This window comes from Momordica charantia (genome assembly GCF_013281855.1).
Source record: "Momordica charantia cultivar OHB3-1 chromosome 11 unlocalized genomic scaffold, Mcharantia_2.0 BLBB01000011.1, whole genome shotgun sequence".
Classification (NCBI taxonomy): domain Eukaryota; kingdom Viridiplantae; phylum Streptophyta; class Magnoliopsida; order Cucurbitales; family Cucurbitaceae; genus Momordica; species Momordica charantia.
Genome location: NW_028275159.1, coordinates 7894001 through 7918175, shown reverse-complemented (window position 1 = coordinate 7918175; position 24175 = coordinate 7894001). Strand labels below are relative to the sequence as shown.

Below are 24175 nucleotides of genomic sequence, written 5' to 3'. Positions count from 1 at the left end.
TAAATGCATTCAATTATACCGGATTTAGACATGACATATCAATTTATATTCACAATTAATATTAATTTATGAACAATTTATCATTTTATTATTTCATATGGATTTCTAACTCCAATCAAAATACTATTTTTTTTCCTAGAAAAAACGTGTCCATTATCTATAGGAAGAGTCTTTGTCTTTTTGTAGATATTGTTTTCAACTAAGGAATTAAGTGACATTGAAAGGAAGTGAAAATGCAAACAAATAAAGACAATGGTTCTATCTTTTTCTTTATATCATTTCATAGCCAACAAACTATTAAATACGTCTTCGTTTTCGTTTAAGTCCAAAATGAATACTTGGAAAAAAAAAAGGTCCACTTTAATCCAAATTGAAAATAGATGAGAGGAAAGGAAATTGACAAAATATGATTTAACCAATTTCTAAAAAGTTAATGTTCTTAATATTTTGAAGCAAATTAGTTGCAGAAGTCACATTGTGTCAACTAAAAGTAAAGTTATATACTAGAAAATTTGATCAAAGCTAAGTTTGATATTTGAATCTCATTTCCAACATTCTATACGAGAAGATGTGTTTTATTATCAGTTTTTTTTTCTTCCCAATATGTACATAATTTAATTAGATAAGACACATATTACTATATAAATAGTTAATTGCTCAATCTTCCACTACATACAATTATTGAAATAAAGAAAAAAAAAACTCTGTTGTGAGGAGTGAAAATTAATTGTTACCGCCACATGTCGCGCTATCAAGATCGAACCCAAATTGATGGTTATCTCCATGATATGGTCAACAAGTAAGAGTTCTAGTGAGACCACGGTCCTCGACTCTAGTCTTCAACCAACCTCCCTCCCATGATCACGAGAATGTACGAATTAAAGATGTAAATGCGATTGAATGTGTCTGTGATTCCTAATTCATATTGTTTCTTCCTCGTTCACCTATAAAATGAAACAATATGGACAATGACGAGGTATGTGTGAATCCTTACTAAAAAGACTAACACACTAACTTGTATTTACTTGAGTATTAGAGTGTTCACCTTTTGTCTTATGAATTTCTTTTACACATATGAGATTCAATCCATCGTTTGGAACAGATATTCTACGCTCAAACAAACTTTTTTCTTTTATCAAATTAACATCAAATGGATAAGATCAAATCAAATTGACCAACTATTTTTTCTTTTCAAAATTATGAGTCAAACCAAATTATCTAAATTCTAAAACTAATCAAATCTAACTGGTTCCATTTCAACTTATCACTCCTCATTATTGTTGGTGTGGATCAAACTGGATATCTTTTTTCCTAAAAAAAAATATTGTGTGCACTGATGTAAAAAACTGAGCTTAAGAATAAAATTAAGTAACCATAATAGTCCTTTTTTAAACCACAAATCCATAGGGACTGAAAATCAATTTTTACGATCTATAATGATTACCTACCTTAAAAATTAGTAATTTATATAGGTTATCAACATCAAATATTATGGTAAGATCAGAGGTTACCCCATGAAATTAATGGAGCTGCACATAAACGGGTCAGACTCATGAGAATCAAATTTTTTTTCAAAGACTGAAAATAAAGTAAAAAGAAAAAAAAAAGAAGGGAAGTTAAAAAGAATAAGGTGTTGAAGAGAGAGAGGGAGAGGTGGGGCCCACAGGGGAATAAGAAAATTCGCGTTTTCTCTGTGTCTGTCCGTGTTTGTGCCACGTATTTATTCGGAAATTTCGTGGCCGCAAATCCCCAACCCCTTCTCCATATCTCCACCTCAGCCGTTCAGATTTTCTACGATCTCATCCCGCCCACGTCGGACTCGCCCCCACGTGACAGATTCTGCCACCTCGTCTTTCTTTTTCTTTTTTTCTTTTTTTAAATTTGAATTATTATTCCAAGATAGGATAATGGCCATAGCCCCCAAACATGGTCACCGTTGCTCCACGACAATCTCTCCACCGCATTCCCCCATCTCTCTCTCCCCCGAAAAAAAAAAATAATACATACATATATATATATATATTTAAGACTTGTCATTTTATCCTTCACATATTCTAATAAATAATAAGTTTCATCTTGTGATTTTAAAATTTTCCCTTTGATTTCCATGGTTTAAAATTTTTAAATTGGTCTACTTCATTTCTATATTGTATTTTTTGTCACGGGGAAGATATTTACCTATATGATAACGATAATGGTTATTTGTGAAGTTTGACTAAACTACATAGACGAATTTGAAACTAAACTCAGAATGTAGGAACTAAATTAAAAAACTTAGAAAGTGTGCGATGGAAATAAAGAAAATTCAAAGTTAGAAATGGATAAAAAAGTAAAATCTTTTCTTATGACTTGAAAAACCTAAGATTCCTCTCAAGGGGATGAAGGCAATTGATAATTTCAAAAATTGTTTACGGTAGTAAATCTGTAATAAAAAAAAAAGTGTTTGTGATTGTTCCAAAAGAAATGAAATAAAAGGGACGGCAGAGCTAGGACAATTATTGTATGAGATGTTTGCCTAATGCTCGATGCAGATGTGCATAATAGATCGATATGAACATCATGAGCTATCCAGTAATAAAACATGTTGTTGCTGATACTTTCTTCTTGATTCCTTCTTCCATAACCCGAGCTCGGAGAAGGAAGAGATAAGAGAACCTATTTAATCAGATTGAGCTTTGCCTAAAATATTGAGGCTACATTTGTAATTTTACCTATCTTTTTCTAAAGACAATTAAAATAAACCATACCACTTAAGAGTTTTAAAGGCACCCTATCCTATGAGCTATTTGTAGAACATTTCAAAACTTTTACTGTATTTGAACATATACATTTATTTTATACCATTTCTATGACTACCATAAGTTCTTGAAATAGATACGGTGTTTGTCAAATATAATATGATGTTCAAGCCAATTTAAGATTCGAATTTGATAAAATTTGGGTATGTTTCAAAGATCTCGCCGATATCTATTTCTATTAACTATGTATATAGAAGGAAATGTAGTTATTAGGTTGTAGCTTGAGTGATAGGTAATCATCAATCACAACTTACTTACCAAGATATGTTTGTTAGGATGAGAGTGGTTGGGAAGAGTTGCTATCGTGGAAGGTTTTGTTAGTGTTGCGTATATGTATAAAATATGATAAAAACATTTTTGGTCTCCTTTTAACTTGACCAAACAGTTTTTTCATCTCACTCAGTCGAGCTATCATCTATGCCCTTAATTCATAATGTCATTTGGTTGAGACAGAAACACCTGTTAACTTATGATCTCATCGGTTGAGTTGCGCCCGTTTTAGGTCTCATTTAATTGGGTTACAATTTATTATTGATAAATGACTTCTAGTCTCATTTGATTGAGCTATAGATCTACACGTCTCGCTTATTTAAATTATAATTCACTTGGTAGTTTATAGGCTTACTTTAAGCTGAGATTCGAGTATTTTAGTCTCGCATACTAACTTATAGGACTAATGTATAATTTTTATAAGCTTCTAAGCTCATTTCGAGCTAAGATTCGAGTTTTCAAAAGTCCTGTGTGCAAACTAACAGATAAATTATTTTAATTTAAAATTAATGATCTAGTACGCAAAATTGTTTAAAAAACATTTTCTCTGGAAACTTCAGTGTAGAGAAAAGAATATATATATTTTTATTTATATATTTTATAATGGGAAAAATCTGAAAGTAAAATAAGTAATTTAAAAAATGGAATTACTGTGGAGAGAGAGAGAGAAGACAGTCTAGAAAACGAGACCACAGTTGCCACGTTGGCTACGGCGATGGCTTTAAAGAGAGGTATCAGGTTGGCTTCACGTGGCACATGTTTCTCGTGGACCACAGCCCTCCACGTAGGAAGGCCTTCGAATCTTCAGCGCATTCGGGCTTCGCTGACACGTCACCACCCAATCCCAGGAAGCCAAATAAAAATATCTGGGAGATCGAGTCCACTCAAATTTCTCCAAGATATCCCAAATTTATTTAAAATTTCACCCTCCATGAAAAGTCGACACGTGGCAACACGCTTGCCGAATGAGTGGTAGACGCCGAGTCAGTATTGGGAAGGGAGAATAATCCTCTACCAACGACACTTCAAATCATATCAAACCGTAGCCCCACAAGATTTCGCCACGTGTGAATCCCGCAGTCGGTGGATGGAATCTGAGACGTTGGACGGCCGCGATCGGCTCACGTCCATGGCACACGATGAGGCGTTTTGTGAGGTCCAATGGGGGAAACTATTAAAGATATTTATTTGTTGAGTGGAGGCGAAATATCTAAACTAGCCCTGAGAAATATTTCGGGAGATTTGTGTAAAAGGGTGTAATTTAGGGCGAAAATTAAGGGCAGTTCGCATAATATTAAGGAAATTTGTACTTTCCCCTTCCGCTCCTTTTATTCTTCGGCATTTCTTTCGGAGGGACAGATAAAAGGGAAGAACAAGAACAAGAAGAAGGAGAAAAAAATCTGCCGCTGTAGAAATCGAAGCTCTGAAGAAGAGAGAATCGGAGATTTTTTTTGGGAGAGACGAAGAAAAATGAAGAAGTGCGAGCTGTGTGGGCAGCAAGCGAGGATGTTCTGCGAGTCGGATCAAGCGAACCTGTGTTGGGACTGCGATGAGAAGGTTCACTGTGCAAATTTCCTTGTCGCGAAGCATTCTCGAAGCCTTCTCTGCCATGTGTGTCAGTCGCCGACTCCATGGACGGCCTCTGGTCGGAAGCTCACGCCGACTGTTTCGGTGTGCGAGGGATGCGTCGAAGTCCATGGAGGTAAATGCGAGCAAGGTGCGTACCAAGAGAGGCGTAGAGATAACGAGGATGTAGTTGATGACGGTGATGATTTGGAGGATGGTGAAGGTTTTGAGAGTTATGAGGGAGGTGATAGTGAGGAAGACGATGAGGAGGAGGAGGAGGAAGAGGAGGAGGAGGGGGAGGAGGAAGAGGATGAGGACGGAGAAAACCAGGTGGTGCCGTGGTCTTACGCATCTTATTCGTCGCCACCACCGCCTCCGACAGTGACCTCTAGCAGCGAGGGCGAGGTTTCAGCCGGCGCTGGTGTGACATCGAAGCGTATGAGAGATTACGGCGTGGATCTCGATTCTGATGTATGTATTTGTTAGGTTTTCTTTGCTATTTCCTTTTTCTGTGAAAATTTCTTTCTCATCGTCTGTGCCGAAGTAAATCTTTGAGGCTGTGGAATTCTTTTTTTGTTCGCTTTCCTTAAAGTACAATCGGTGTTTTCTAGAACGATAGGGATTTCAGTTCTCTTACTGAATCAAGACTCGAGTTTAGAACAGAATCGTTCTGTTTTTACGAATGATACGAGTTTCAGCCTTCTTGACCTTTGATTTTGATACTGATTCATATTTAAGTTTCCGATCTGAAATATCATCATCATTTTCCGAGTTGTTAATTTTCCAGTAATCGAAACAGTGTTTTAACTGATCGTTTGTTACTTGAATGCAGGACGAAATCGAGAGTTCTTCTGCGCGACAGGGAACCAGGCCATTTTTCAACGACGAAGCGACTTCCTCGAGTTCCCTCAGGCCACTGAAGCAAGCCAGAGTTACAGGACGTAGCCAATCAGCCAGCACCATCCCAGATGATGCAGCTTGTAAACCAGAGTTAGAATCCACGGCTGTGGTTAGATCGATCCAGAGACTCCAGAGTCGTCTGCCTAGCGACATTAACGATGCTTCCAAAGTCATTTTCGGGATATGCAAAATGAGCAGAGATCAGAATCGTTGATCCTTCACTAACCACACGACGGGAGGTAGCTAGATTTTTAATTTTTTTTTTCTCCTATTTTTTTCTTTCGGGTTTTTTTTTTCTCTTTTTCATTTTTCTCACTGATTATCTGTCACCGATTAATTCAAGGATTATACTGTTTGCTCAACTGTGTACAACCTTGAATTTCCCCTCCTTTATTTTCGTTAGATAATCTGTCATGTTTAGCCAGATATTGAATCACCCAACTACATTCTATTAACAGATTGCCCTACACTTGTGAGTGTTTCTCTTGATGCATAATCTCAGTCAATGTTAGTTAGTTGTTTAAAGGAGAGATTCTCGCGTTTTAGTTGCGCTTTGTGGGTCTCCCATCACCAGAAGATGATGATGGATATGGATGCTTTTAGCCAAAGAATCATATATTTTATGCATAAACTCATATCACCATTATCTCTTTTGGGTAGCCATCGTCATCATCTCCCACACCATTTTAGGTCCTGGAAGCCCCTTTTTAGGATTTTGAAGATAATATCCAATTCTGAACTGAAAGTGATCATATCCTGATATTATTTAATGTTCTTTAATCTTCATTTAGGTCCCCTGCGTACAATTAGAATAGCTAGATCATGGCTGACCTAACCGACCCTGTGTTTGATGGAATCTCCATATCCTTTTAGGTGCATACACATTTCAGAAAGTATCTAGTGGGGGTGGTGTGTTTGGGTATAATCCTTGACTTTTTGAATCCATATTCTTCAAATCTGCTAGGGCTTCTGATGGAGAATGATCTTATTTATTCAGTTGCCAATTCCCTGTCAGGTCAAATTAATGTCCATTGGATAATTGAGTGGTTCACTTCACATCTCTCACTATTTAGACTTGCCTATTCAAAACCAGGACTACATTCAGGCCATGGGTTGACTCCAATTCCTTGATGTTAACAGATATTGGAAACAATATCCACAATACCCATTTGCTTTTTCAAGGACCATCTTGGCCATAAGTTATGATAGAGAGAGAGAGAAGAATAAGAAGAAGAGGGGTACCACTTGGAAACAGAATAGACTTTTCTTTGCCACTCGTTTTTGAGTGATGGCTTGAAATATCGGCTGCCAAGGCATTTGTGTGGTTGAGTGTGTAGCTGGTAGCGTATGTTTATTTTTATTTTATAGGTTATGTCTTGATATATCAGACAATTTGGCGGAAGATTGGTGGATGGTTGTGGTCAAAAAGTTAGGTATAGGTAATTTCTTAGAGAAAGGAAAAAGGAGTTTTTGTGATTTTGGTTATCTCTTGCATTTAATGGTTGATCTGTGGAAGAGATGAGAGCAGGAATTGGGTTTGTTGTTGGAGACCAAAATGTTCTGTGCCACTTCGATTGAGTTTGTTGATAATTTCTGGCCACCCAAAAGATCTCTCTTGAATATTATTATTATTCATCTTTTGAGGTGAGCCGCATATGCTTTCTTTAGAAGTTAGTTATGGGTTTTGTTTTACTTCAGGTATTACAATAGAAAAGATGATATATTTACACTATATTTTGGGAAATATGCTTGCATTTTTTTTGGTATTACAATAGAAAAAAGGTAGATTTAAACTATATTTTGGTAAATATACTTGCAATTTTTATATTGACGATGGTAAATTAGAAAAAATAAGATAAAAAATGAAATGAAGAGAAACGGTCACCATTTGTACATTTGGAAAATACACGTATCAAAGTTTGACATTTGGAAAGTAGGGATTAAAATAGATATTTTAAAAGTATAGGGGTAAAAATGAAATTAACTAAAATTACCATTTTTGTGTAAAATTTAAAGACCAAAACAAATTAATTAAAAACCTATGGATGAAAGTGGGATGGTATATTCCATTTGACTCGTATAAGCAGAATGGAAGGGTTAATAATATATTGCTCTTTTTTTTTTCCTGGTGGGGTAAGATGGATTTTTATTTAGAGTTTGAACAAAGACAAATTTCGATAACTGGGTAGTCTTTGAAATCTTATTTTAATTATTTGCTGAAATTAACCTTGCAAATATTTTAATTTAATACATTTCGAAAAAAATTATATTAACTTGAAAAATAATAATTAAAAAATGTTATGTAATTTAAAAATAAAAGAATAAATAATTAAATTTTAAAGTAAAAATGAACAAGAAGTGCTCAATATTTGCTCGTGCACGTGTATCCATTTTAATTTTAAAATTTAAAATTTATCAATTTAAATTCAAACTTGAATGCAATTAAAAACCCATATTTCAACTAGTACAAAATTATGTTCCAAAAAAAAAAACTAGTAGTAAAATTTGTCTTTATATTACAACATGTGACTGAGATTAAAAAACACTGGTATTCCTACGTAGGATGAACTTATTTCGTGTGTGTTGGATGCTTTTAATTTAATAGTTTCCAAAAGATTTATTTTTTTAAAACATTTAGCTAAAAATTCAAGTGTGTTATTTAAAAAATATAAACAGAACTAAAAACGAAATTGTTTTCGAATGGACGATAGTTTTAATTTTATTATTATTATTGATGAAATTTGACAAAGAATCCAAAACATATCCTTTGGAAAAAAAAAACTAAATAAACTATGAGCAAATAAGTAAAATTTTCGAAAAACATAGAATTAGAAAAAAATAGTTATCGAGATCTTAATTTGACTCAGTACTTAAATATCCGCGTAAGAAATGATATTTTTCCATAGATACGTGGGCAAGTTAAAAGAAAAAATTATGGGCAAAACATTATTTATTTGGAAAACAGAGTAGCAATTAATATATATATATATATATATATACACACACACACACACACACTATTGGATGGGGCCAGTAGACCAGAAGCTCGAGTTATGGGTCAATAAAGATAAGCTAAGAGCAAAACTTATCACATGGCATAACTTTAATTCATTTGAAAAAATAATTAATAAATAAACAAAGCATGCCTTGGGATTGGATGTTGCTTAAGTATAATAATTTATAATTTGTTTCATATTCTCTACAAGTTTTTATTAATGACTAAAGATTCACCGCATAATCATGTAGATAAAGTTGAGTCAATGGAAGACGTGCTCCCATTCTTCTTGTTAAAACAAAAACTTAAATTATAAATTATATCAATATTGTGTATACGTAATCTTAAAATTTTAGATTATGCTCCTATTGAATCCTTATATCAATTCGAGAATATAGCATTACAAATATGGTGGATAGAAATTCAGACTTTCCATTTATAGGAAAAGTTAAAAAGAGAAGTTAAAAATGTCTTAGTTAATGAAGCGGATAAAAAATAATAATAATAATACATAAGATGCCATGGATCTTACCATATGCTAATTTAGGCAAATTTTATCTAATCAAATTTCTATTAATGGTGTCAACAAAAATAGGTGGAAAAAAATTAAAAGCTTAGGAATACAACGAGAGTAAAATAAATTCAATACTTGAAATGTAGGACTCAAATATATAATTTTATGGCTAAATATATATTTTATTCTCTAATATTTGGATATTTTTTAATTTAGTTATTGATTCTTGATTAATATTAAAATTAGTTGACAATAAACCTACATGATTTAATACTTAGTCAATTTACGAAAATTTAGAGGAGAAAAAAACCATTAAAAGAAGAAAATTCAAATTTTACACATTCTCAAAAATTTGGAGGGATTAGGAATATTCCCCTCTGTACTTCTTTCTTCCTCTAAATCTCCGTTGGAGTGTTATGCCATAATTAGCTAATTTTAACATTTAAAATGGTGAGAGACTAAATAAAAAAAATATTAAAATACAAAAATAGAGTAAATTGAAATTTTTAAAACAACATAGACTTAAATAGTAAAAAATACATAAAGATTAATCACTAAACATATATATATATATATATATATATATATATATATATATTTAGCCTATAAAAAGAAAAGTAATGTCAATTTGGATGAAGGGATAGATTTGACTTAAATATAAATATTTGCAAAAAAATGATTGTGACTTCCCACCCATATTTAGTAACAAAATCAACCAACCATTTATATCCCATACATTTGTTGGCTTCATTTGTGTGGCTGTTCATTGAATCTTGAACCCAAATATGGAATTTTTTTATTATTCATTATTATTATTTTTTTTCTTTTGGCAAAGGTCAAATATGGAAATTGCAATCAACTTAAGTTATCCATTTTTATCTACATGTTATTGGCTTTATGCTAGTTGCAAGTTTCAATTAGCCCACTTTGGACCAAATAATCTCAAAAGAATCTCCTAAATCATTGCTTCTCGAGATTACGATAATTGGACTTTTTAACTCTTTTCTTAACCACATGTGTTTGGATCTATGAAGTTGTATTTTATACTAATTTTACGACACAACTATCTGATTCTCATAGTATTTGAGATTAAGAAAACGGAGTGAAACGGGTTTTCTCGAGTTGCTTTTAACTTATTGAAATGAAAGATTGGGACAAAATCCAAACATCCCCCCAAAGCCAAAATTATTGATGGGAGGATGATCTGACAAGAATAAGTGGCTGAAAAAGAATGGATAAAAAGAGATAAAAAGTTAGAGGTGAGAATAAAGAACACAATTTCTAATACTTCCAACTCTATCCTTCCACTCTGCTGAGGCACCCAATTTCTGCAGCCTTCCACAGACAGAGTGATGGGGAAAATGCAGAATCATATTTCACTTTCTCCAAAGTTCTAAAATCAAAATCCATAATAATAATAACAATTCTTTAACTTGAATTGAAGCTCTTAAGCAGTCTAGTCTAGTCTAGTCTAATCTAATCTATGCTTGAACAATGAAGAGAATTCAGATTGGCTCATGTTCTTCTTCTTTGTCCTTTTGTCGGATTTCGATTATGGGGTTGCTGTGGCTCTTGTGGAAAGAGAAAAATCAAAGGATTTTTCGAAGATAATTTTTGGAACATTGGGGGACGTTCAAAACCATAAGAAATCATTTTGTAATTATAGTCTCCTCGTAATTTATAATATATGATTGGAAGGTTGTCGTTGTTTAGTTGGGAGAGAGTTTCCTCTACTCAACCCTTATGTGTTCGCTTTCTTATAAAAATAAAAAATAAACAAAATACTAATATCGACCCCATATAATACAATAATACATGGAAGAAAACTTCTCATATAACTTCATTTTTTTCAAATATGGAAAAAAAAAAGTATAAAATCAAAAATAATAAATTAATATACATAATATATATACTTAAAGCACCAATAATAATGGTATAAAAATCAGATATACGAATGTTTTTTCATATTTCAACAACATACATTTATATACTTGAAACATCAATAATAGTTGTATATACAACAAATACATTAACAATATACCCAATGTAAATTAACATTAACCATATACATTATACCTAATATAAATTAAGTATATTTTAAACCAACTTACCTAACTACTTCAATAGTGATATGCTTGAAAAAATAATCATTATCTTGTATATTGAAGTCATTTGACCATGAAAATGAACTTGTTAGCACCTACATCAACAAATTATTAATTCTCAGCTACATCATCTATAAGAACTATACCATCATTTCTGGTAGAAATCAATCACAATTTACCAACAGAATCTTAATTCTTAGCTACATCATCTATATTCCTATAGTTCTTAAGATAACATAATTCAAAGCTAAAAATATGGTCACTGTATTGCATACAAAATACAACAAGAGGACACTCAACCAATGACGACTGTAAAAATGAAGAATGATGTGGCAGAGATGAAAAAATTTAGGAAGAGAAGATTTTAAGAGATTAATGAAAATAGGAATGTAACTAAATTATAATAATAAGATGAGATGAAGGAATTATTGCCAGTCCATGTTGAAAAAGTAGAGTGGTTTTTCTGAGTAAAGTTTAAGGGTCATAAAGCATTGAATGAAAGCTTTATGGAAGCTTTTGGGTTTGAATTGGCACAAAGGAAGTGGGTATATTTCACAGTTCAACCATTAAAGAGAAAATCAAGCAACATATCAAATCAAACTTGTTCCAGGATTTCAGTAATTTGCATTTGCAACCACATAAATAAACATGGCAGAAGAAAGCAAATATTATTGACATCGTAACGAAAGGCCAGACATCAACTTCAAATCTTTCAGACATTATTTTCTTATTCGTGGTTTCTTCGTCTCTGAAAACAGGGGCTCTGTAATTCAGACTCAAAAACAACAACAATCCAGTTTGCACCTCAGCTAATCAGGATGACACATGCAAGCTTTTCAACACAAACTACATGAAGAAGAAATACGAGGAAAATTAAACACAGATATACAGATTATATGGAAACTTGAAGAAATACAATCAAAGCTATAATGTTCTTAATTTGAATGTCATCATTCTGCTTTTTTTTCGGTCAGATGATCAAAATATGAAACACAATTTCCACTTGTTGAAGCAAAATCAAAATAAGGCAGAGAGTTACGCAGATATAAAGGCAGAGGCATTGGTTATATATCCTTACTTGCACGTGGGGAAATCAGTCTCTGATTTGGATATTATCTGCTAAACACCTGTGGCTGTGGCAAGAGAGGCAGCATGTTGTTATCTATTCGTATCATTTTTTTGAAAGATAATAAATCCCTAACAAATAGAAAACACATACCTATATAAAATCAAATACCTATATAAAAAGATATTGAGAATCCATTATACAAACTTGAAGATGTTGTAGACTATGAAGCACAAACATAATACATACATTAGTTTGGGTAACATGTCAAAAGTTGAATGCATATCCAACACAGCAACAATCTTGTCCATAATAACATTTAAACTGAAGTGTAAACTTTCGTTCCTTTCATCTCACAACACACACGGACACAAACGAAAATATATCATGAGAGAGCCAAGTTCATTGGGAAAGCATCATAACGATGTATGACGAGAAAATTCAAACTCTAAGAGGAAGAATCATAACCATTTAAATCAAGAGGGCGATTCATCGCTTACTTTAGAGATTGTTTCCCATTTAAAGATGAGATCTGCCCGGTACCTTACTCCCTCGTGAAATTTTCTAACCTAACCAAAAAGAAAAGGAATTCGAAATAGAGGCAAAAAGTAAAGCAGGCTTCCAGTTTAGACAGACCAAATATGGGTAAGGCGTAAGTGTAAGCCGAACTCCCTAGAAAAGTATGCTTTCTTCCAGTAAGAGAAACACTTCTTAATCTTCCTCCACCACCGAGCTTCAAAAAGGTCTAAGGTTATGGGCAAAAGGGAAGCCCACGAATATAATAGGAAACAGAGAAACTTTTAACCCCACAAGTTGTGCCCACCAACCAAGCAAGGTCCCAATTGATATCAGTTACAAAGCAGTTTCCTAATTTATCTTTAGGCCAGATACGAACCTATCCTGATTGGCAAAAGAAACCTCCCTCCTAGATCAGAAGAAGATGGTATTGTCAACACATTCCACCTAAATCCTTTAACCAGATTAGAAACTGAACAAAATTCTCACATGCTCATGACACATTAAACTTCATTACTTAATAGAATCATCACTCGATCCTCCCTCTGGAACCACTACATAAACAAAAATGAGTAAAAAAGGTACTCTAACTCAGTAAGAATTTTCATGCTTCAAATCCATTTTCCTTCCAAAGCAATTTTTAAAAAAATATACAAGCAAATTGAGGATCACATAATTCTCACATAAAAAAGTTTTCAAGAATCAAAACATTTCATCAATCAATACTTTCAAAGTAAAAAGATGCATCCTTTGGATAGCCCTTTTAAACATGTGTTTATTCATTGATACCACAAATAAATCAATCATAAGTTCATAACAATCAGTACAATCACTTAAAAGTGTGGAACTCGTGCTAGTGAATAACATCACAGACTAATTTACATTTGAAAAGAATGAGCACTACGTAATTCAACAATAAAAGAACGTAATTAATAGCTGAATCTTTTGCCTTAATAATTATTAGCAAGTGAAAAAGTGTTGCAATAACTTCCCCTCAAGTCAATTCTTTGCCACATATGGTTAAGCCAAGTATTGAAATTTCCCATTTATTTTTAGGACTTCTTATGCCGTCATTGTAGGTGAGCACATACACAAGGAGTGTAAAACCTAATTTTGTTGTCTAAAAGTTACTCTCAATCCCAAATCATGTTTTGGAAGTCAAAAGTTTATTGTATTTAAATCCCTATGCTATCTCTTTGTTTTTAAAAGATAAAACTAATATGATTGAGCCAATGTTTTGAAGACTCGTAATAAAACTTCATTGATGATAATATATTTTTTTAAGTTTAGTTCAAACCAAAAAACAAATATTTAACTATAAGGAATTTAAGATAAACAAAAAAAAGACATTTATACATAATAATGTAATTTTTTTGAATACATAATAATGTAATAAAGAAATACTCAACTACGATTTTGTACAATTTATTTCCAAATAAATTCAATGCCAAATGATAATTTCTTTTGAAACTTATTTTCGATAAATTAACAAAAATGTTATTTCAAACCAATTTCAAGTCATTTAAGATTTGTCTTTAAAAGAATGATACTTATCTAAATACACCATTTTAATATATATTATTTTTTTAATTTAAAAAGGGATAAACTTGTATAAGTTCAATTATCAAAAAGGAAATGAAATTCCAGGCAATTAATTCATAATTCATATAACATAATTTTCTTTTGAAAGTAAATTCAATAACTACATCAAAATAGTGAACTTTTGTGCGGTGTGTTGAGAACATAAAGATATAGGATAAATAACAACGTAAAGATTGCTCCTATAGTTCTACTAAATAATCTCCATACAGTAGCACTTGCAAGTTAGACGAGCAAAATATCATAGTCATAAATCAATAACAGGTACTTGAATAAATTAGAATTTGTACTGCAACAAAAAATACAGGCGACTCCCTGCAGGTACTTGGCTGTGCACCATAATCACATCTCAAATAGGGTTATATTATCTGAATCAGATATATTAATGGACCCAATTAATAAATATAATATAAATACCAACAACAATGATCCACCTAAAACAGAAAGAAGTTTAAGTGGCCAAACTTTTTCTCTTCTATATAAGACCTTTCAAGTTTCAACTCCCCCAAATATCATGTAAACAGTGAAAAGGTTACTTCAACAAATTAGCAAACCTGTTTTCCTTAATACGAGGATATTTCATTGGTAAAGTGGAATAAACAAAAGTGGAAGGAAAGCCTCGGCCTGAGGTAAGGGAATTACAGAAAATAAATAAATAATATAAACAAAAGAGAACCTTCCAATTTGTGCAAACAGAAAGTAAACGAAGGGTTTAGATAATTTCCACCAAGACAAAGCAACAATAAATAATAATATGCTCCCACAAAAGAGAAAAAGATCTCTCAACCCCCATGAAAATTTTATTGTCCGTCCTAACCGGAAAGTCTAAAGTAAAGCTCTAACAAAATTTGTACAAAGGGACTATGCTTTCATTTTTTTTTTTTTTACGAGAAAACTTTTCATTGATATGTGAAAAGAAAAAATTCCAAGATACAAACACCCAAATGGGTGAAAGAAGAAAATAAAGAACAGAAATCCTTAGAAAAACCTCAACAAGAGCAATACAAACACAAAATAGATAGATAACATTTAGAACAAAGGGACAATGCTGAATGATCTTTGCGAACTGCATGCTACTAAGCATGAAGAACCATAAGAATTTCAAAAGAAGATTCCACGAACGTCTTAAAGGTCTGACTAAGCTTTCACTTTGAAAGAAAGGGGTGAGCACTGAAGCAAATTTAAAGAAAGTTGTCTATACTCCTTGAAATAACAATACGCCAATCAAAAGAATATGGACCTGAGATTCTTCACCATCTTTCCATATAGAGCACCAATTAGGGTTGAGAAAAAAAAAATCTTCGAATCTCGTCATGAGGGTTGGTGCTCTTCAAGAAAAGCTCCAATATGAAAATCTTTACTTTCTTAAGGTTTTTTTTTTTCTTTCTTTAGATAAGAAACAATTTCATTGATGTATGAAATTACAAAAATAGGTAAAACTCATCCAATGGATTTACAAAGAGGCTCTCCAATTGAATAAAAGTGAACTAAAACCATACTGATGAAAGATAGATCAAGGACACAAAAATCTTTTAGAAATATCTAACCAAAAGGACGCAACTTAAAGCACCAATGGGGTCTTTGAGGCACAACCATCTATATTGGTGAGAAAGGAGATTGCAACAACTAATAAATGATGGGGTCCATAAGTAATATTCATTTTGCGGTCTCAGGATCATTGAAGTTCCTTTGGGAAGCTAAATCCCAGGAATAAGACTCAAATTCTACACATGACCAATAAAATAATTTCTATTGTTTGGGTATCTCGTTCCCATTTGTCATACAAATATCCTTGTGAAATATCATATTTTCATTGTTGCACACTATCAACTTGATTATATCCTTTCACAAAACTTTAGAATATTTGACAAGGCAAGGCCTAGACTACCACTCTCCTTAGAAACTTCGTATTTAGAAGTCATCGCTCCCTTCTAAAAAGCATTTTTCTTGCATGAGATTCTGCACAGCCATTTAGCAGAGAGATTGAACTTTTACTAATATTACCTAATCCAATGTCCCTAAGATAATCCTGTCTTACTATTTTCCAATTGATTAAATAGGCACCTCCTTCCTTCTTGTTACCTTCCCAAATGATCTCTTATATGCTTCTCGATTCAGACGGCTACTTTTTCCGGCATGAGAAATGTAGACATCTAGCAAGTTAGGAATTGGAAGGCTGATTAAAAAAAAGGCTTGAAAGAGTTAATCTACCTCCTTAAGAAAGAACTGGGCTCTTCCAAGTTTGAAGATTGTACTGGATTCCATCGATAATTGGAGTCCAGAAAACAAGAGTCTTTGGATATAAAATAAAAGGGGTAAGGAGATTTCCCATCTCATTATAATTGGACCTAAAAATTAAAATCAATGTCTTGACCAGACCAACATTAAGGCTCAAGATAAGCTCAAAAGATTTATCAGTGTGAAGAGATTATCAAAAACCTATAAATAAAAAGAATAGTATCATCCACAAATTAGAATTTTTTACCAATGAGAGAGATTTCAGTTTCCTATCCAAAAAATAAAGAAATTAAAAAAGCAATGAGATTACTTTTGCCAACTTTGAACCATTCCGTTAGGCTCAAATGAAGCCCTACCGGAGGAAGGCTACTAAGAAGTCTACAATGAGGACGAAAATAAAAGGTGAAAGGAGATTTCCTTGCCCAATAACCCTAATAGCATTGGAAAGACGACGTGGATCCACCCTCTCCATTTAGAGTTAGAGCCTTTGGCTTCAAGGGTAGTGTCCAAGAGACTCTAGTCAACACTATGAAAAGATTGTTTTTTTTGTTGAAGATCGAGTTTAATGATCATCACTCCTTCCTTCTTCCTTAATTCTTTCATTTCCAATCATCAATCAATTCTTTGGCAATGAGGCAAGAGTCAATGATTTGGTGAGACATTAAACTGAAGCACTTTGTCTTGCAATTCTCCATACATATAGTCCTTAAAAATGATTATTAATAAAAAATTCAACTTCAAGTAATGTCTTCTGACAACCAAACTCACAACATGTGCATTTGGTGAATCAGCCATGTTCCCAGTGACGCAGTTCTGCGTTAACACTACTCAAGACAACAAATAACTGTCATTATCAGAACTTAATCATCCATGTAACATCGAAAAAGGAAGACATCATTATAATTTTACTCGGAAACAAAATTCTCCAAGTATCCCAAAGATCATTATCACCAAATCACAATTTCTCATATATTGAGAGCAAGTTCGGAAAGCTCTTCAAATATAATTTACAAGATATAAATACACATGAAAATCGAAAGTACTTAGGAAATTTATGACAATATGATACACCCGGCATTCATCCTTACTCCAAGAGAAAAATAAACTACAGCTAACTTAAAATCATTTCTAGATTCAGAAATCAAACAAAGAAAAACCCATTATTATTTACAATGTAAGAACCAATCTCAGCAAACAGAGATGCCTAACCTTTAGACTCCGCTTCCTCAGTTACAGACTTTTTCTGGGCGGCGACTTCCTTCGCCTTCGGCACCACAGAACCACCACCGCTCCCGATCACATCCTTCTCATCCGGAAAACGCACCACCACCACAGGACACACACAATGATGAACGCAGTAATCGCTCACGCTCCCGAGCCCGCCGTCGTTTCCGCGCTTTGCTGCACCAAAACCCCGACTGCCCATGATCAGGGCATTCAGTCCCAATCTCTCCACTTCCAAACACAGCCTCTCTCTCATATCATGATCCTTGACTATGTGAATCTTGTATGGAATCTGAGCATCTTTCAAGGGCTTAGCTATATCGGCAGCTTTCGAGGCAGTGAAGGCGTCAAAATCATCCTCCAATTTACGTTTGGAGCGCTCGGTGCGGTTACCGTTTTCAGAATTCGCAGCATCCTCATCGTCAGGATTATCACCGGCGGCATCCAAAGTAATGTCAATAGAGCCCCAATCGGCGCCGAAGAGGACGGAAGTAGGGCTGACATGGAGAAGAATGACAGCATCGCCGGGGCGAATGTAGTGCTGGACAGCCCAGTGAACAGCATATGCACTCTCTTCGGAAAGGTCAACAGCCACCCCAATCTTGCGGCGGGCACCGGCGGTGGGGGTGGGGGTGGCGACGGGAGTGGCGGCGGAGGGGTGGCGAGGAGAGGCTGGATGGTGAATTTTGATGGATGGCAGCTGCGGGTCCGGTTCTAAGGAGGAATTTCGAAGCTGCCGCAGAGGATCCATGGAGAAATCAGAATTTGGGATACAGAAATTGTGGGAATTGGAATGGGAAAAGGCAGAGAATATGGAAGAACTGGTCGGGTTCCGAGTGGAGACAAAAGTTTTGAGTGGGCTATTAAATGGGCCACATTGAACTGGACGGAGATGGGCCTGGTTTAGATGATGGGCCCATATTCATAATTAAGTTTAATTTTAAAAACTCAAAATCACTACTATTTTTAGAGTTAAAATAATTCCTAACAAATCATTTATTTGCCTAATATGTGGATTTTTTCTATTGATTCGTTCCTTAAATTCTATTCCATTTTTTTGTTTTGTTTTATAATATAGCTTTAAAAATAATCTAGCTATTCCGAGTTTGCTAACTTCGTAGGTAGTATAGATGAGATTAGAAGGTGCCTAATGAATCATAGCTCGACTACGTGGGTGAAGTCACTTAGACAAGCTTAGTATGAGCCAATGTTAGTAGCCCAACCAAGTGAAATGAGATAGGTTGTATTCAATTATGTGAGACTAGGTGGGACTAATGCTACCAATTGGGGTGTGCGGAGATAAGAAGTTGTTAGCTGGTCATAGCCCAACCAAATCAAATGGCTCTTTCACGTATGGCAATAAATTTAATAGAGCACAATGATCGAGAATGTCATATCAAACACTATCTTATATGCCAGCAATACAGTTACTTGTCGTACCAATATCATGCATACATCTCAACAAGTCATGAAAAGTGAAGAAGAAATAGTGATACACTGTTTACTACTTGAAACTTTATCATACAACCACCTCTTGTTTATTTCGAATAATCTCTCTAATCGTGCCCTTCATCTCTATCTCATTATTACCTTTTATATTGTCACCTCGCCTCCAACTATATTAACATTCATGATGCAATGAAGCAAACTAGATGTCTGTCCAAAATAAAGCAAAAACGACAACCAAAATTTGATAATTGGAACAAATATTTATTTAATTTGAATCCAATGAACTTTTATTCAAATAAGAAGAATTTATATTTTTTGAGGTGAAACAAACATTTAATAAAAAATGTTTATATCTAAAAGTTGAAAAATAGCGTAGAGACAAATATTAGTAGAACAATTATTTCTATTTTCTTTTTTCTTTTCCTCATCACGAAACTATGGATGGAAAAAAAAATTTGCTGATCCCTAACATTGTACCCTTGCAAAATTGACAAATAATTAAACACTGCTTGTTGAGGTAAATAATGAATTGTATGGTAAAAAAATATAAAAATAAAAATGCATGTTGGTGTATTATTTAATATGCACACTTTTCTTCATTATCTGTTTTATTCACATATACATTATCCATCACACTTTTTATACGTTTTTATGAGATATTTATGTAAATAGCATAAAATAAATATATTTTTTGAAATATAACAGAATGTTTGAAATTTTCAGAAAAATAACACAATACATTTAAATAATAATAATAAATTTATTTCAAAAAAAGAAAAATAATAATAATAAATTAAGATAAAATACACATTAAATTATTCTAGGAAGAGTCAAATTTATTTTATCATTTCTAATACATTTTTATTTTATCGTTGTCCTTTCTTAACTTACAATTTTCTCTTTATATTTACTCGTCCGCTCCCCATAAATTAAGCCAACGATGTTGATCTTTCCCTATAAAACAAAGAAATGTGACCGTAGAGGGTGGAGAATAGAAAGAGATGACATCCTAAGGACTCCAGGCCGAGGGGCGAGGATACTAGCCTCTTTAGCTCGAAACAAAAACGAGCATCTTCAAATAGGGAAAGATGATAGGGATGTTGAAATCAAAGTTATGGGGGAAAACCCAAAAAAGAGAGCACAAAAGCTCATGTTTACCCCGAAAAGTTTGTAATTAAAAAGGCGATATATTGACTCGAAGAAAAATGTCGCTATTGATCCAGTAGTCTTCTCAGAAATGAATGAAAGGACCACCTCTGATAAGAAGTAACACTAAGAACACAAGGCACTCAAAATGGCTCATCGCAGGTTTCTATAGTAAAAAGAGGAGAAAAAACTAGTATTTGTAGCTACAGCAATAAATACAGTAATCAATAGAACAAAACTTCCCTGCACAACAGTAACTATAAGCTCCTGCTTTCAAATTAATAATTAAGGATGACGAGACATTAAAGAAAATAGCCTGACAAAATACACCCAAAAGCCTATAGAAAAGGACTCCAATCCAAGAGAACACCCCTCATTGATAATACGACGTTTGAGAATAGTGTTGAGTCGTACCAAACCCACCCTAACAATTCTCCATACATACCATGATACTAGTCCTTAGAATTCAAAGACCAAATTCACAACATGTACAATTGAGGAACCGGCCATGTTCCCAATGAGATTAGCATTTGGATTACTAAGAAATGCTTTCTAAATATAAATACCAAATTCACATTTTACAATTGAGGAATGGATTCGAGGCAAGGGGCAAGAACTGCCATTACCAGACTTTAATCATCTATGTAACATTAAAGGAAGCAGTAACTCATTGTAATTTTACTCAAATACAAAATTTTTCCCAAGTATCCCTTACAAAATTATCATTCTAACTGCAGTACGATCGACTCGCCCACCGGCCACCTCACCGATCCTGGTGAGGCTTCGACCACCCCAAGGCTAACTCTAGAAGAAACGAGAGTTTTAAGTTGATAAAGTTTTTTGGGTATCTCCTCAACAACATTATCAGCAAATCATAATTTCCTATATACCAAATACGAAAGTATCATCCAAGGCAAGGAAATTCCACTTTTTATGAGAAACATTCATTCTAAAAAAGTGCAGAAACTCCGGCAAACTGTATGCAAATATATAAAATCAGAAACAACACACAATACATTCTGCCTTCAACTACATATAGCATAATTACATTCAGTTATATGAAGCAAGACAAAAACAAGTCCGCCATAGCCATGCCCTTCCAATCAAACATGAAAATCGAAAACACTCAGCAAATTTAAAACATTCTGATGTAACGTGCATTCAACTTTGCTCCAATGGAGAACTAAACTACAGCTAACATATCATCGTTTCTGGCTTCAGTAAGCAAACCAAGGAAACCCATCAGAATACAACAAGCAATCTCGGCAAACAGAGATATCTAACCTTAAGACTCCGCCGCCTCCTCAGTTACAGGCTTGATCAGGACGTCGTCCTCCTCCTTCAGCGCCACCACAGCGCCGCCGCCGCCGTCCTTCTCGTCCGGAAAACGCACCACCACAACAGGACACACGCAATGATGAACGCAATAATCGCTAACGCTGCCGAGCCTGCCGTCGGTTCCGCGCCTAGCTGCACCAAACCCCCGACTGCCCATAATCAGGGCATTAAGCCCTAATCTCTCGACTTCCAAACACAACCTCTCTCTCATATCATGATCCTTCACTATGTGAATCTTGTATGGAATCTGAGCATCCTTTAAGGGCTTGGCTAGATCGGCGGCTTTAGAGGCCGTGAAGGCGTCGAAATCGTCCTCCAATTTGCGTTTTGACCGCTCGGTGCGGTTCGAGGGATCGTCCTGATCGTCAGGATTATCGCCGGCGGTGTCCAGAGAGATGTCGATGGAGCCCCAGTCGGCGCCGAATAGGACGGAAGTAGGGCTGACGTGAAGAAGAATAACAGCATCACCGGGGCGAATGTAGTGTTGGACAGCCCAGCGGACGGCATAAGCACTCTCTTCGGAGAGGTCAACGGCAACACCCACCTTGCGGCGGGCGCCGGCGGTGGGGGTGGGGGTGGCGGCGGGAGTGGCGGCGGAGGGGTGGCGAGGGGAGGCTGGATGGTGAATTTTGATGGACGGAAGCTGGGGGTCGGGGTCTAGACTGGGATTTCGAAGCTGCTGCTGAGGATCCATGGAGAAATTGGATGTAGGATTGTAGAAATACTGGGAAATCGAAGCTCAGAGATCGTGGAGGAACTGGTTCAGAGTGGAAATTGCGTAGACGAAAAAGGAAGATGGGGGAATGAATGTTTAGAGAGTGGGCTTAATTAAATGGGCTATCTTCATAGTCGCGGGCCTGGTCTGAATCATGGCCCAAGTGGAAATTGACACATATTTCGAAAGGAAAAAAAAAGCAGCAATATTTCAATTTTAACCTCTAATTTGGTTTGTTTCCAGAAATAAAAATAAAAAGCTTCTTCACGAGTCCATCTTTATCCTAGACTTTTAAATTTTATACCTTTTTGTTTTTGTTTTTGATACCGATGAGTGTTCGGATCAATTTGTACACACCTCGACTAATAATCTAATGAAACAATTGTCCGACTCTACTACATTTGATTGTTTAGAAAATAGATAGTAAATTAATTTTTAGGTCGGTGCCACCATAAAACACATATAATTGTACATAGAAAATTAAATTTTATCTGTCTGAACTCAAAAAAAAAAAAAAAAAGTTTTGAACTATAGACTTACCAAATATTGCAAATTTTACTTTTTTTAGACTTTCAAATGAGGGCATCATTAAAATATGTCCGGCCGATGTACAAAATTTATTGTCTAAGAACATAGGACTTAATTTTTTTTCCCATTGATATGATAGGGATGGCAACTTTTTGTTTCAAAAATACTTCATCATTTCAAAAGTTTCAATGCTACCACTAAACATTCATAATCATAATAGTTTAAAAAAATAATTTTATTTGTGCAAACATCGTTTAATATTTTGAATGTATTTTAATGTGGTAAAATATGGAACAACGTAATAATTAATATAGAAGCTTCTCTTGAATAATTAACTTGACGATGTCATTCTAAAGGAGTTAAGGTAATTAACATGGCTGAACTACGTCGTCCAACAAATTGTTTCAAACAAACTTACGCATTAATTATCACATCGTTTTAACTTTAGCTAAGCCAACTTATCATTCAAAATATTAACGAAAATGTTTGCTTAAAGGTATTTTTAAAACACTCATGAAACTTTTGAATTATAAAAAGAAACTCCCGATTTTTGTTTTTTCCAAAACATAAATAAATGCATTGTTTTATCTATCATTCTTGAATTATAAAAAGAAATGAATATAACACAAAATTTTGAATATTATTTAATTTAAAAACTTTAATTTCATATAAAAAACAATTTGTTTAAATTTAAAATTCTAGAATGTGTTAAACAAATAGAAAAATAACAAGAAAACAGCCAACAATCCCAATTCTATTTCCGTTTATTGGAAATTAAAGTAGAAAACCATGAGAAATAATCTAGAAACAAAAACAAAAAAAATAAGAAATATAAACATTAACAAAAGTGGCCCTGGTCTATTAGACACAAACAGATTTAGAGATCAAATTATAATCTAACCAACTTATTTTTGTTTTACATATTAATTTTTAGGGTAAATGTATGCTTTAAATTTCAAACAGATGTCCACGTAGATGTTTTTCACTAGATAAATGAAGATGTTATATGAGGGCTTTCACATTTAAAATTAATAAAAAAAAAATGCATTTAGTACATGGATTCCTTTTTTTATTTTTATTGCTTTTATCATTTTAAATTTGTGTATATCTATTATCAAACTTTTGTGAATTTTATTATTGTTTAATTCGAACCAAGCTAGCTAGCTCTTTCTTTTGTAATATTGATTTGGCTCATCTTTTTCTTTTTT

The 24175-nt window shown here is 34.0% G+C and overlaps 3 protein-coding genes across 7 annotated transcripts; 1 reads left to right on the top strand and 2 right to left on the bottom strand.

The window, feature by feature from the left end:
- The first annotated feature begins 4339 nt into the window (after positions 1-4339).
- BBX28 (B-box type zinc finger family protein) lies at positions 4340-5896 on the top strand. Its single transcript, XM_022284038.2, has 2 exons — positions 4340-5105; positions 5467-5896. The coding sequence occupies exons 1-2, from the start codon at positions 4539-4541 to the stop codon at positions 5746-5748; spliced, it is 849 nt and encodes a 282-aa protein (XP_022139730.1). The 5' UTR covers positions 4340-4538; the 3' UTR covers positions 5749-5896.
- A 5096-nt stretch (positions 5897-10992) lies between these two features.
- Positions 10993-18618, bottom strand: LOC111010415 (universal stress protein PHOS32). 2 transcript variants are annotated; one of them, XM_088119612.1, is made up of 3 exons: positions 17777-18618; positions 12227-12281; positions 10993-11243 (listed from the first exon to the last, which is right to left on the bottom strand). In XM_088119612.1, the coding sequence occupies exons 1-2, from the start codon at positions 18540-18542 to the stop codon at positions 12268-12270; spliced, it is 780 nt and encodes a 259-aa protein (XP_087975738.1). In that variant the 5' UTR covers positions 18543-18618; the 3' UTR covers positions 10993-11243; positions 12227-12267. The 2 variants fall into 2 exon arrangements, with proteins under 2 accessions (XP_087975738.1, XP_022139521.1); XM_022283829.2 differs by lacking the exon at positions 10993-11243 and adding an exon at positions 11676-11994 and having other exon boundaries at positions 17777-18616.
- LOC148208065 (universal stress protein PHOS32-like) lies at positions 10993-22519 on the bottom strand. Of its 4 annotated transcripts, none has more exons than XR_015788811.1 (3): positions 21671-22519; positions 12227-12281; positions 10993-11243 (listed from the first exon to the last, which is right to left on the bottom strand). XR_015788811.1 is itself a non-coding variant. In XM_088119613.1 (2 exons), exon 1 carries the CDS (start codon positions 22416-22418, stop codon positions 21672-21674), a length of 747 nt encoding a protein of 248 aa, XP_087975739.1. In that variant the 5' UTR covers positions 22419-22519; the 3' UTR covers positions 20526-21268; position 21671. The 4 variants fall into 4 exon arrangements, 2 of the variants coding, with proteins under 2 accessions (XP_087975739.1, XP_087975740.1); XR_015788810.1 differs by lacking the exon at positions 10993-11243 and adding an exon at positions 11676-11994; XM_088119613.1 differs by lacking the exons at positions 10993-11243; positions 12227-12281 and adding an exon at positions 20526-21268.
- Between the last annotated feature and the right edge of the window lie 1656 nt (positions 22520-24175).